The sequence below is a fragment of the Mastigoproctus giganteus genome, chromosome 11 (genome assembly GCF_048544385.1).
Source record: "Mastigoproctus giganteus isolate SK-2022 chromosome 11, ASM4854438v1, whole genome shotgun sequence".
NCBI lineage: Eukaryota > Metazoa > Arthropoda > Arachnida > Uropygi > Thelyphonidae > Mastigoproctus > Mastigoproctus giganteus.
In genome coordinates, this window is record NC_143585.1 from 105,378,464 (window position 1) to 105,392,668 (window position 14,205).

Here is a 14,205-nt window from a genome sequence, read left to right on the forward strand (position 1 = left end):
TTGTTTGGAGTGAAGAAACCATCGAAAGTCCTTCAGTATCTTCTTCAGCGGCGAAAAACATTTTTAAATGATTGATTTGTACGAGCGCTTCTTCTATTTTCATCGGTGGTTCGTCGTTAATATGTTCTTCGACAGAATGACCTCCTTCCATTTCTTTGTCCTCATGAGGAACTTCTTGAAAAATCGATGATAATGTCGTTGATATCTAGAGCACCATCTTCTGTAGTGAGGTTCGAGTCTATATCTTTGTAGCCAGGGTCACTTGTAGCGGAAGTATCGTACATTATCAATAGATGTTGAAGTTCTTGTTCTTCTTGGTGCTCCACATTGCTGTTCACAACTTCAATTTTTGCGTTTGAGAAGCCAGACTTTACAAAACAGTTCACTCCAGTTTGTTTTTTAATTGCGTTTACTGAAGAGGAAATCCATTGAATTGCATCTAGGATGCTGAGTTTCTTTGCAAGGTCACTCGCACATGTTACATCATTCATATTTGCAATGAGATGTCTTAAAACACGTTTTCTGTAGTGAAGTTTAAAATTTTTTATTATCCCTTGATCCAAGGGCTGACACTCTGCAGATGTGTTTGGTGGCAGAAAAACGATTTGAATGTTGGACAATTCAATGTGCGGGTGAGATGCAGCATTATCCATGAAAAGAATAATTTTTCTGTTTTGACGAATCATGTTTTGGTTAAAGTGACTTATCCATTCGCTCATGATATCTCGTGTCATCCACGCTTTTTTTTATTAGACTTCCAGTCAACATTCAAAAGATTCAACTTTATGCCCTTGAAACAACAAGGATTTTGTGGTTTTCCTATAACAAGAGGTTGTTCAATGTCTCCCAGCATATTTGTACACAATAGTACAGTCAAGCGTTCCTTAGAAATTTTTCCGCTCTGGCAATTTTCGTTTTTTAGACTCATTGTGTTTTCAGGAAGAGCTTTAAAAAACAACTCTGTTTCGTCACAGTTGTAAATATTCTTAGCTTCAAAATCACGACATAAATCTTCCAATTTGACATTCCACTCTGTTACAACCCCAGTATCAACAGATCCACCTTCACCACTTACGGTTTTCCAAGAAATTTTATGCCGAGTTTTGAACTTGTCTAGCCATTCCATAGAAGCTTTGAACTCATTTACTCCCATAGATTTCGCAACCTCCAAAGCCTTTTCCCTAATAATAGGCCCATTAATGGGAATTTTTTTAGCACGTGCGCGACAAAACCACTCATACGTAACATTGTCAATTTGAAGTCCAACAGTTTTCGGTAATGATTTTTGAACCTGATTATTTATGTGTTGCCAAAATTGTTTGAGCATTCATTTTTTTTCTTTAGGATGTCGCTTACCTGCGTCTTCCCGATTTTGAATTTTGCAGCTAGATTGCGAACACTATTTTTTTGCCGATCATACACATTAATGATTCGACTTTATCTTTTAAAGTTAAATGTTTACGAGAAGACATTGTGCACTTCACACGACACTGAACAAAACTGAAAACTCAAACTCAAAAGACGAAAGGCCGACCAAATCCCCCCCCCCATGCACACACCGAATTCATCAGAAGTTTTACATGAGCATAAAATTCTTGAAAAGGGTTTAGAACCGCGACGTAAACCTTGGTAAAATTCAGAGAATCAGAAATAGAAAATAAACACACGATTGAGGCAATACGTGGAAGAAACGTTCCTAGAAAAAGGGCCGTGAGCTCGCCTACTGTCCGTTATGGGGAGATCAAATTAAGTGCTAATCTAAACGAAACAGTGCAGATTGCCTGTCCGCGTTCGTTACAGAGAATGTCCGCTAGACAGAAGCTGAAAACACAAAACCAATAGAGGAGAGTTGGGGAATTTGAAAATGTCCGTTGTAGAGAGATGTCCGTTAAAGGGAAGTTTCACTGTATCAGGAAAATAATGACAAATCTGTTCTTCTAGTGATGTTAAGTGTTCAGAAATTAACTTCTTTATATTTTTGTTTTTTGTTGCAGCTGTCTTTGAGAACATTTCCATGTTGGCTTCGTTAACTTTAATTTTCAAAAAGTTTACCGTCTTTAAAAGTGGCAATTTTATCAGATTTTAATAAATTTTCATCTCTTCCTTGCATACTGGAATTTGCATTATTCAGTTGTTCAGATATATCTGTTGTATAAGTGAATTTTCTACACCAAAAATCATTTTTCAACAATTGACAAAATTCATGCTTGTTTTCTTGTTCAAAAAAAGTGAGTAGTTCTACTTTTAATTCTTAAATAGAACTCAATACTCGCCATTTGGACAGCCATCTGACATCAGTATGAAGAAGGTTCAAATGCGCAGATCCAAGTTCTTCAAACAGTTTTGCAAACAACCGTGATTTAAGAGGTCTGCTCTTAATATAATTAACCATCTTAATTATTTCATTCAGGACAGTTAGTAATTGCTCTCCTAGTGTTTTTGCGATTAGAGCTTGTCGGTGTAAAAAACAACGAGTAGATATTTAACCCTTTAATGACCCAACCATGGACGGTGCCCCATCTGTGCATATTCCCACACATGATTCCCATGATACATCTACAGATTTTAAATATTCATTCAAAACGTTAAAAACATCTTTACCTGTCGTGGTTTGATCTAATTCTTTACAACATAAAAATTCTATTAGTTTATCATTTTCATTTTCAATAATACAAACAAATGCCAGTAGTTGGACTTTACCTCTAATATCTGTAGATTCATCTACTTGTAATGCAAATTTAGGAGATTCTTTAATTTTAGAAGAAACAATTTTTTCAATATTATCTGACATATCGCAAGTACGTCTGCGAATCGTATCATCAGACAAAGGAATTTTCTTTAATTCTTCTTCTTATATCCCAAACATTGTTTTACAATTTACTGCAGAGGCGGGGAGATTTAGTTTCTCTGCAGTAGTATGCGGTTTCATTTATTTGGCTATTATTTCTGCCACTAAATAACTGGCTTCTTGTTCTCGCTCAGCAACTTTAAATTTTTTTATATAACTAGCACTTTGTTTTCCTTTTCCTATTTTAATAATCTTTTGAAGTAATGTGGTGTCTGATTAGAAAGGTTACTATGTTTTGTAGTGAAATGTCACAATAATTTGCTTGGTTTCATAGTGTCATTTGCTAATATTACTCCACAAACAATACACATAGGATTAGGTGCAAAACTATCACCACACCATGTAAACCCCATTTCTAAGTAACTGTCTTGATACATATGAGTTTTTTTTTTTTCTTTTTATAGTTGAACTTGTGCTTGCTTCACTTTTTCTGCTGCCCTGCGAAGTATCTTCGTTGTATGCCACTATTTCTTGATTCAAATGTTCATTACTATCTTGGTTTTTTCTCTTTTTAATAATAAAGTTTTCCCTGGCCATTGTTTTAAAGTATTTGAAATAGAAATTAGCATTAGCATTAAACTTTAACATGCAAAACATGCTCGACTATATGCACAACTAGGCACACTGATATGCACTATATGCACGCCAAAGGAGGAATGCCAGCTAAGGGCTAAGATCTGCTAAGCAAGTATGAGTGTTTGCAGCGGTGCTGTGCTATTTCAAATATACAGCGTACGCGATGGATGACTCGGCTGTTCCATATATGTAGGTGTATGTACATAAACACTGTGATGCAGTCAGCAATTATTTCATGACAACTTTTAATTTACACAGTTGCATGAAAATCAATGACCTTTTGTAGCGATGGCTAAATTTTGCTAAATTTGACATCGCGGCACCCATATAAAGAGTAAGTGGCACCCACTTTGAGAACCACTGCTCTAGGTAATTGATGAACCATCGTATTTATGTTAACTGGTACATTTACTTGTCCAATGATCCCATATTATCCATGTTCATAATGTAAACGGCGAATTTGCATAAAGGGTAATCGTGGTGATATCAAATGCTCAGTTACAACATCCAGTAGAGGCAAATGAGTAGGATATGTTGGATATATAAATCCATTTGACGTGGCCATAGTTGGTATCCGTCCCTCTTTTAATGAAGTATTACACGTCATGAAAGTACTCACTTCTTGTAAATGAAATTCATTTTTAAGTAATTCATATGAAGTTGTTGGAAATGGTTTCACATCTAATTGAAACCATAAACAATCACAAACATTACAACTAAATCCAAATGGGTTTTTGTACACTAGTTTTTCAAACCCACTGTCAGCTTGTGTGGACATTATAGGGATGTAATCAGGAATCTCATTATTAGCCATTTCTAATTTTGCGTTTTTTCATGCACGATATTCCTTCATTCATTCTGCTGGAGTTTTAGATTCCTGATAAGTATCAGGCATAGTAGAACTTTGGCGCCTCCGTAGCCAAGTGGGTAGGAGCAGCAGTGTGTAGCACAGCTTCTTGATTAGACTGGCATTTGAGCCCGTGACCACCAAAAACGGAGGATGCAGAAAGGTCAGGGATTGACCACCACATATCCCCAGAGCAATATGGCCTTAGTTGCTAATGCTCCTAAAAGCCAAATAACAACAACATAATAGAAATTTGTGGTTGAATTTCATTTATTTGGAATAGTTTGAATTTCTAATTTCCTTTTTGTCCGTTCACGATATTCCTTCATTATTTCAGCTTGAGTTTTTTTAGGTGCAGTTTGAGAATTCCCAGGCATAACGAAACACTCTTGTTGAATTTCATCTGGATTCACATTTCTGTCCAACTTCCCTTTCTTTCTTTCATGATATTCCTTCGAACGCTTGGGCTGTAGATTTTGGCACAGTCACTTGCATATTAATCATTATGCTGATATAACGGTATAATGTAGCATGTCACTGCTCACTTGTACTTGTTGCATGACTGCATTTTTGGTACAATTGACTTTTCTTGGGCGCATGCATTGTACTTGTTGCGTCACTGCATACAACAAATACAACACATGCACATTGGGTTTCGTGACGATTTCAAGGTAACATAATGCTTTTTTCCAAATAACACCGGTAAAAGCATTTTTAATGTCAATAATTAAGAATTGTTCATTTTGATGCCACTTATAATTTCAGTCTTTTTTGAACAGAACTGTGAAAAATCCATGATCTATATTAAAATCATATATTTTTCATTAATTTTTGAAAATTAAAACTCACTTTAGACCGTCAGAGAGTGAATGCAAATTAAAAAATTCTGCTCTTCAACCTGTGCACTGGTTGAAGCTGTGCTTGCTGTATGAAACATGAAGTGCAACAGTTTGAATTCAGATAATGCACCAGTGTCACAAAGCCAGAGAACATTACAAATTGGAGGAAAGCATGTGGCAGTAAAGTGAAATCACTATCAATTTTTCTTCATGACATGTCAGTCAACACATGCATATAATTATGTTTAACTTAATCATAAATTTTTATTAATTGTGTGATAATTAACAGACATTTCTAGAATTTTTTGCAACCAATTCAAAGAAACCATTTTCAACAACAGGTATTGGGAGTTTCAGCAACAGGTATTAGGAGTTTTCAGGTGTGGACGGAGTAGATGAAGCACAAATCACTGTTAATTGCATGGGTCGAATTGACCCCATGCAACAAATAGTGTTAAGATTGGTACTGCAGTTAATATTTGCAGTCACTATTTATTTCCAATAAATTGTCTGTTTGCTGCTTCTGTGAAATCAAAACTTTAATTATATTTGTAATTGATATGGGAATTCATTTTATAGATGGAAATTCATCCTGGTTTAACAGTGTTGTTTAAAGCACCCCCAGATTCTACTTGTCCCAATGAACCAGATGCTTACTGTGAGGTAAGCCATAAGATGTAGTAAAATTTGATTATATATATATATATATATATTTTTTTTTTTTTTTTCAGTGATCAAGTAGTTTGCAATTTCTTATTGCTTCCCCAGCTCAGTATCATGAGCTGTTATTGAATATAAAAGTTAATTGTGCCATTTTTGTTCTTCTAATTTTCTTTGTTTGCATGAATATTTTCTCAGATGTTGAGCCATATGAAAACATTGTTTTAAAATATTTTTTTCTCAGTTCCCGATGAATCGACATTAAAGTAATCCACAGACTGAGTTCTTTTAAAAACTGATATTGTTAATTTAGGTTTACAACGAATTTATAATTAAGGCATTCTGACACATTTAAAATTGCAGTGTTTATCACTGGAAACTTGTGATTGACTGAAGAATTTATTGTGTTGCTTGAAGATGAATTGGGTTACCATATTGGGTATAAGTTTCAGAACAATTACTCTGTTTATAGTTATAATGGGAAAGGTGGTGCTTTCCCACTTGTATATTTTGTGATGTGCAGTAGTAGAAAGGCAAAGTTGTTTGCTGTGACCTGAGCCTCCATTATATCTTGCTGAAGTTTTTTTTTTTTAATGCAGAAGTATCCCACTGGTGGATGGATCATTGTTCATAACGGTTTGCAGTATGGACAGTTTTCACAGAATGGATGTATGAATATCCCAGCAGTGAACTGAAACAACTATGAATAGGATTAAATATACAAATTGTAGCATAAGTTTAAATGAGACTTGGCACACATGCTGTCTGAACCAGAGGACAAGTAAGGCAGCTTGTGAAAATATTTGTCACCATGTTAAAAAAATTCAAAAATCTCAAAAAGCCTGGGAAAATCATGTTCATGCTTTTCTTTGACTTTCAGAATCCATTTCTATGTTATTCATGTAGTGAGGTGAACAGTCAAGTCAATTTAGTATTCAAACAACTTCAAAAGTAATCTGCAATGTGCATAGAAATCAAGGACCTAGATGTTTTACCAAAGTTGTCACTTGTTACAGGAAAATGTGTAGTTGCACACATTGCAATACACTCTAGCAACCATCCAATGAATTAATGAGGAAGTGCTCAATCATCCTTTGTATATGCTGGACTTGGTCATTATACAACCCTTTTGTTTTTAGACAGAGAAAAGTTCTGTGAAGAAGTTGATTTCAGACTTTTGATGTGAAGGAGTCTATTCAATAATAATGTCACATTATTACTGTTACATTATGACTGTAAATACAATAACAGTAATGCTAGAAAACCTCAGCCTTATACACTCAGACAGATTTTATCGGACAATGACAATGTGTCAGCTATATTTAATATTTATATAAGTATTAATATTTATATATATATAGCTATATTTATATAATTTTATCTAGAATTGTTTTGTTGTTTTATGTTTTTTAACCTATTTTATTATGTATACTCTTTTAACAATAATATATTTATTATAGCATTATATTTTAACATTTTATACCTCTTTGACTTGATGCATTATAGCCATAGATGCACTATAAAACCTTTAAACAAACAAACAAATGCTAGAAAACCAAATGACTTACAACTATGGTGTGAAAGACTGGGTGGACAGATGAAGTGGATGACCTAACAGTTATAGTGATGACAGTACCCTGAGTGGACAGAAATCATGGAATACCTACCTAGTAATGGGTAGGCCCACCTTTCTCCCGGATAAGGGTAGTCACACAGCGAGGCATTGAGTCCACTTGTTCACGAAAGCATTCCACAGGTATTTCCATCCATGCTTGTTACACCGCTGTCCATAATTCCATCGCATTCCTGGGTGGAGGATCCAAAGCTTGAATGGACCTTTCCACAGCATCACAAAGATGCTCCACAGGTTTCATGTCCGTTGAATGGGAAGGTCATTCCATGGTGGTAAAATCTGCAGAATGGTCTTTCAACCATGTTCTAGTCACCACAGCTCTCTGGGAAGGCGCATTATCCTGCTGGAAGAGTCCATTGCCCTGTGGGAGCATGATGACCATGAAGGGATGCAAATGGTCTGCAAGGATGGACACTTAACATGGACCATTCAGAGATGCATCAAGACATACCAGAGGTCCCAATGTGTGCCAGTTGAACATGCCTCAGACCGACCGTCCACCTGTCTGAACTTGTTGACATGACGGATTCATGGCTTTGTGTGGTTTCTGCCAGATACGCACCCTCCCGTACTCTCGAAATAACTGGAAATAGAACTCACTGGACCAGGAGACCTGTCTCCAATCATTCAAGGTCTTTTGCCCAGTTGAGGCATAGAGTTCCGTGTTGTGATGATAGCAATGGGACTTTGGTGGGTTGGCAGCTCCCGTAACCTATTGCAGCTAATGATTGCCTGATGGTCTTGGTGGAGACGTTTCTGGCACTTCCCTCATTCAATTGGCAGTGATTTCTACCACTGTCACTCTCTGGTTGGCTGTAACAACACGAGACAGACATCAATGGCCACGTTCATCCACCACCTTTCTCCCACACCTTCAGCCCACGCCACTGTCTGTGATGAGATATTATCCTGAAATGGTGTATTCCCATTACACTTTTTATACTGCTGAAAAGGAGTTAGTACAATTTCTGTACCACCTCTACAATAGAGTGACCCATGCGTTGGGCACCCACTATCATCCTTCTATCAGAGTCGGTTAACTCACAACGTTTATCCATACTGACATAAAATTACCATCTACGGGAATGCAGTGTACCTATATACCTGCCAAGCAGTGGGTTCGTCGACTAGCGAGAGGGGTGACAGCATTGTATTGCCCAGGAACCAGGTATTCCAGACAGTACAGTCTGTGATTAAGTCAGAATCACTACCATGGTCGCAAACAGTCTAAAGTAAGAGATTTTGTTCCTTTGTTTAGTGAGGAAATATTGCTGTGTATGACTGTATAACACACAAGTCCATGGTGAAAAATGTTCTTATAAATGCTGAAATTTAATCACAAAGTTTATTGGTTGGCAGTGCATTATTTTAAATTTTGAACAATTGGCAGTGCAAGTTTGAAATTTGGCCACCTTCTACTGATAGTAGAAGGTGGTATTTAACCTTCCACTGCTACCATGACATTTTCAAACAAGCATGCTACTATAGAACCCAGGTTGGATGCTGTTTTTTGTTTTGCTTATTTTTTCTTGTTATTTTGAGCTGTGTGTATTTAAAATATTCCAGATAGACCTCTCCTTCAACTAATGTGAGTAATTCATTGAATAAATTTTTCCCCTAAGCACAATGTTATTTTCTAAAATGGGAGATTGCATTCCTGACTGGCCAAGTAGTTAGCCATGAACACTAAGGTATTCCAAAGTATAGTATACCCTAAAGTTTATGAAACCCCAGAGGAAGAAATTTAATTGGTTTAAGCCCATTTACTGAGCTTACCACACTTCTATCTCCCCAATGTCCTTTATAATTTTTGTTCAAGAACTTGTAACTTCTCTTCTTAAGTGCAGAGGTACCTCATGTTCTATCCACACTTGTTTTCATGTTTCAAGGGCCACCTCCTGTAAATACAGTGGTAGTTATTTTTAGTTAGAAAATAAAGCTGACCACCAATGGCCTCCGTAGCCGAGTGGGCAGGAGCGGGAGTGCAGTAGCACACGCTCTTTGAGTAGACCGGGGTTCAAGCCCCTGACTGCTGAATACGGTCGATCTGCCAACCCGCACTGGACCAGCGTGGCAGATTATGGTCCATTTCCCTCAGCATGAATTGTTGAGGAGGCTTCCACCCTGCAGTGGGTTGATAATGGCTGCACTTTACTTTTTACTTTTTTTTACCATGTGATTTTATATTGTTTAGGTGCTCTCAAGGCCATTGATATTGTTTAAAATTTAAACTTAGAATTGAAAAATTGTTAAAATAGTTTAAACATACTATCCCCTAGCCTTGTTAAAGTATATGTTTTTGATATTTTTAGCACAAAAGTACTATATAGCTTGTGCACAGTAGTAATTTCTTGTTTATTTGAGGATACTAAATAACATACAGCTTCTGCTTAGCTTGTAATTATGGTTTGAAGAAGTAAAAGTAATTTTAGAATTTTTTTTTTGTAACTGCTATACCTATTTAAGAAAAAAATGCAGTAAATGAAATAGAATTATTCAGACATTTTTAAAGAAGAGGGGGAACCCATTTAGTGTAAAAATATTTGTGCACGTGATTGCAGGTATGTCACTATTGTGCTGAATATTTACATTGGTCGAAAAATTTGTTAGTGTGATTAGTGTCAGAAAAAACAGCTCACATTAGTCAAAGAAGGGGCATATTATCTGGCTAATATCATTTGGGAATATATATATATATGTATATGTTTGTGTGTTCATGTATTTTTTCCTGTTGAACAGAAACTAAAGTCCATCAACTTGAATCCTGTTATAATCCCTGTACTCGAGTTTCAGTTTATAAATAAAGAAGATCTGTTGCTTTGCCTCACTAATGCAGACGATTTTAGTGGTATAATATTTACAAGCCCAAGAGCTATTGAATCCATGTGTTGTGCACTGGAACGTTTCTTAGAAGGTATGTAAATATTTAAAATGTTTGAGCTTGAGATATAGAATACTACATGCAAAATTTATCATCATCATCATCATGAACTTGGTCTGGCCTAGGTCTTTTAAGACCTGTTCCGTTGTAGCTCTTGGAGGTGGTCTTGATCTCGCCATCGTTGTCTTGGTCGACCAACATCTCTCTTGCCTGTAGGTTTGTAGTTAAAGGCTAATTTTGGGATCTGGTCTGGGTTCATTCTTTCTACGTGGCTGATCCATTTTCCTGATACCGTTTTATGTCATTTACTATGTTATCTACCTTTAATTTCTCGCGGATATCTATATTTCTTTGGTGGTCTAGTCTTGTAAAGCCTAATAATGGTCTTAAAATTTCATTTGTGCTGCTTCTAGTTTGTGTGCATCTTTCTTATTTATGACCCAAGTCTCACAGCTGTAGAAGAGGGCTGGTTTTGAAGTGATGTTGTGCAGTCGTAATTTTGTTTCAGTTGTCATTTGTGTCGTTTAATCGTTCCATTCATTTTATTATATTTTTGTAGTTTAATGTGGATGTCTTTCCCTTCATTTGATATTAAATTTCCCAAATAGGTGAAGCCAGATATTTGTTCTATTATTTTATTATCAATAACAATTTTGACTCTTTGAATGTTTTTTCCACATAATCCCATTGATTTTGTTTTTGAGGTGGAGATTTTCATCTCGTACTTTTTCCCTATTTTTATTAAATTCATTTGCTGCTATCTGTAGTTCATCTTCGGATTTTGCAATTATAACTTGATCATCAGCATATAATATAGTTTGGATTTTATTCCTGTTTTTCAACTATATTCCATTGTTAATTGTTTGTTTCCATTCTTTAAGAATTTTATCGATGTAGATATTAAATAAATTTGGTGATAGTCCACATCCTTGTTTCACTCCTTTATTGGTGTTAATTGGGTCTGATAGTTGGCCATTAGAATATTTTATACAGACTTTTGAGTTTTTATATAGGCTTTGGATCGCTTTCCGGAGTTGGATTGGAATATTTTCTTCACGTAGAATCTGCCAAAGTTTTTCCTGGTTTACATTGTCATATGCTTTTTCGTAATCAATAAAGAGCAGAAATGTTGGTAGATTGAATTCTCTTCTTTTCTCCAAAATTTGTTGTAGTGAGAAAATGGCATCTATTATACTTCTCCCTTTTCTGAACCCACATTGTTTTTCTAAGAATTGTTCACTGTATTTATTAAGTTTATTCTTTAGTATATTAGAGTATAGCTTTGCAGCAGTTGACAGCAGTGTTATCCCTCTGTAGTTGTTAGGTTTATTTCTGGAGCCTTTTTTGTGTAAATTGATTATCTGAACCCACATTGTTTTTCTAAGAATTGTTCACTGTATTTATTAAGTTTATTCTTTAGTATATTAGAGTATAGCTTTGCAGCAGTTGACAGCAGTGTTATCCCTCTGTAGTTGTTAGGTTTATTTCTGGAGCCTTTTTTGTGTAAATTGATTACTATTCCTATTTCCCAATCTTTGGGTATCTGTTGCTTATGCCATCTGATGTTAAATAATTTTAGTAGTGCGTTTTTTAGTAAGGTGCCCCCATATTTAAATAGTTCTACATTCAAATGGTCTATGCCTGGGCTTTTTTGGTTTTTTGATTTTTGTAATATTAACTCTAGTTCTTCCATTGTTATATTTTCATCATCTTTGGTTATCACAGATTCATCTTCCAATTCCCTAGTGCCTGGGTTATACCATAGTTTGGAATAGTGTTGCTTCCATTCTGCTTGGGAGATGGAGTTCGTTTTTATTTGATCATTTGTGTCTAGTTGTAATTTCTTAAAAATTTTAAAACCTCTTCTCTGTGGGCCCGTGATATCACGTTCTAAAGAATTAACAAATTTATCCCAGTCATCTCGTCGGATTCTTCTGGTTAGTTTTCTGACTTCTGCTCGAAGCTTTTTATATTTTATGTGTAGATATAGGTCTTTAGTTTGTAGGAACAGTTTATAGGTCTTTTTTTCTGTCATTGATTGTTTGTTTCAATTCTTCATTCCAAGTTCTTAGCCAGTTTTTATTTTTTATAGGTTTATATCCAAGACTTTCTTCAGCAGCTCCCAGAATTGATTTTTTCATGTTTGACCAGATTTCCTCAACATTATCACTTTCATCTGATTTGAGTTTATCTTTCAATCGACTTTCATACAGGAATTTAGTGCTTTCGTCTTCCAACAAATGTATTTTTAATTTCTTAGTAGTTTTTGTTGGTATTTTCTTCTTTTTATTAAGATAATTTCTTTTTATTTTGAAAGTGCTTTCTACTAGGTAGTGATCACTGTCAATTTCACTGCCTCTGAATACTCTAGTGTCTCTAATTTTGTCATTTAAATTTTCATTAATGATAATATAATCTATTATAGACCTTGTGTTTCTTGCTTCCCATGTGAATTTATGGATATTCTTGTCTGAAAAAAGTATTTGTAATTTTAAGTTTATTAAAAATGCAGAAGTCTATCAGGCATCTTCCATTATTGTTGACCACAGGTTCGCCTTCTGATCCTATACATTTGTCTACTGATTGAGCACCAACCCTTGCATTAAAATCTCCTGCTAGTATGAGATACTCGTTTTTGTTAGTTTGGTCTATGATCTGTTGTAATTCGTCATAAAATTCTGTGGTTTCATCAATGTTGCCTTCTACTGGTGTGTAGATGCCAATGATTGTTATTGTATAAGATAGAATTTTTAGTCTTAATTTCAATATTCTGGGTGATAAACAAGAGTAGTCTAGTATTTTGTTTTCCCATTCTTTCTTTATTATAACAGCAACTCCCGATGATGCCCACATTTCACTTGGTACGCCGGAGTATATCATTATGAAGTTACCTATTTCTTTGGATCCTTTGTTCTTCTTTTTTGTTTCGGTAATGACTGCTATGTCAATATTTCTATTTTTTAGTTCCATGGTCAATTCATCTAATTTGCGATTTATTCCCCTAACGTTCCAAGTTGCTACTTTAAGTTCCTTAATCGTAGTCCTATATCCATTGCCTAGGTCGTTACCCTTGAGATCCGTCCAGTTTTTTCCCTTGAGCTTATTTCGAGTATTTAGAATGTCCCCTGGATAGGTTACCAGCCTTTCGCGGGGTAAGTCTAGTGGTGGGGCTGCCACCTTATAGCCTCTAGACAGACTTCAGGTACAGCATTTCCTCTGTATGTGATGGGACAGTTATACCGCTGTGACTCGGTCGCCAGAGCCTCGTCTGTGGAAACGGGTCAGTTTGCTCAGAGAAGGTGAGGTTGACATTTGGGTAGGAGAGGTTATGGAATGCACGTCACCACCCCTTGAACACACCCTGCAAAATATATGTTATTAATAAATATATAAGTAAAAAGTTATTGTCAAGGAAAAGAAACAGTAATTCTAATTTTTTAAATCTGTGAAGTATCATAATCTTTGTAGTCTTATATTTTGTTGATCCACAGAGTCAGGGAAAGAAGATATACAGTAGCTAAAATTAGCTAGAAACTGGCAACTCTTTTCTTCTATGTATATCCACAATAGGACCAAGGATAGGCTTCATGTATACATGGTGTTTAGCAACATATTGGCCAAACTTCAGGAGCCTGTGTTAGAGGTGATTTTGAGCAAAAATGTCCTATAAAACATAGATCAGTTTGATACTGTATTTAAGTTAGCTGCTAGTAGTGTAATGTTGCAGTGAATACATAATCAATTTTCAATTCACCTTTATGATATTTGTCTTAAATGTTTACGTGTGCATAATAGTTTCAGTTAACTTTGAGTTTATTATTATTATCCTGTAAGCTTACATACTGATAAATTCAGTTTTTGGAAAGAACCACCTTGTGATTGTATAGTGCACTTCATTGAACATTTCAATGTCATGCTACT

General features: G+C 35.5%; 1 protein-coding gene across 7 annotated transcripts in view; it reads left to right on the forward strand.

Moving 5' to 3' along the window:
• LOC150078327 (uroporphyrinogen-III synthase-like) overlaps nucleotides 1–14,205 on the forward strand; it is a 163,538-nt gene that overhangs the window by 58,353 nt on the left and 90,980 nt on the right. For all 7 annotated transcript variants that reach the window (XM_090384204.1, XM_090384203.1, XM_090384205.1 and 4 more), the window contains exons 2-3: nucleotides 5,690–5,773; nucleotides 10,143–10,317. In XM_090384204.1, the coding sequence (XP_090240330.1) occupies nucleotides 5,690–5,773; nucleotides 10,143–10,317 (259 nt within the window). The remainder of the gene's footprint in view (nucleotides 1–5,689; nucleotides 5,774–10,142; nucleotides 10,318–14,205) is intronic.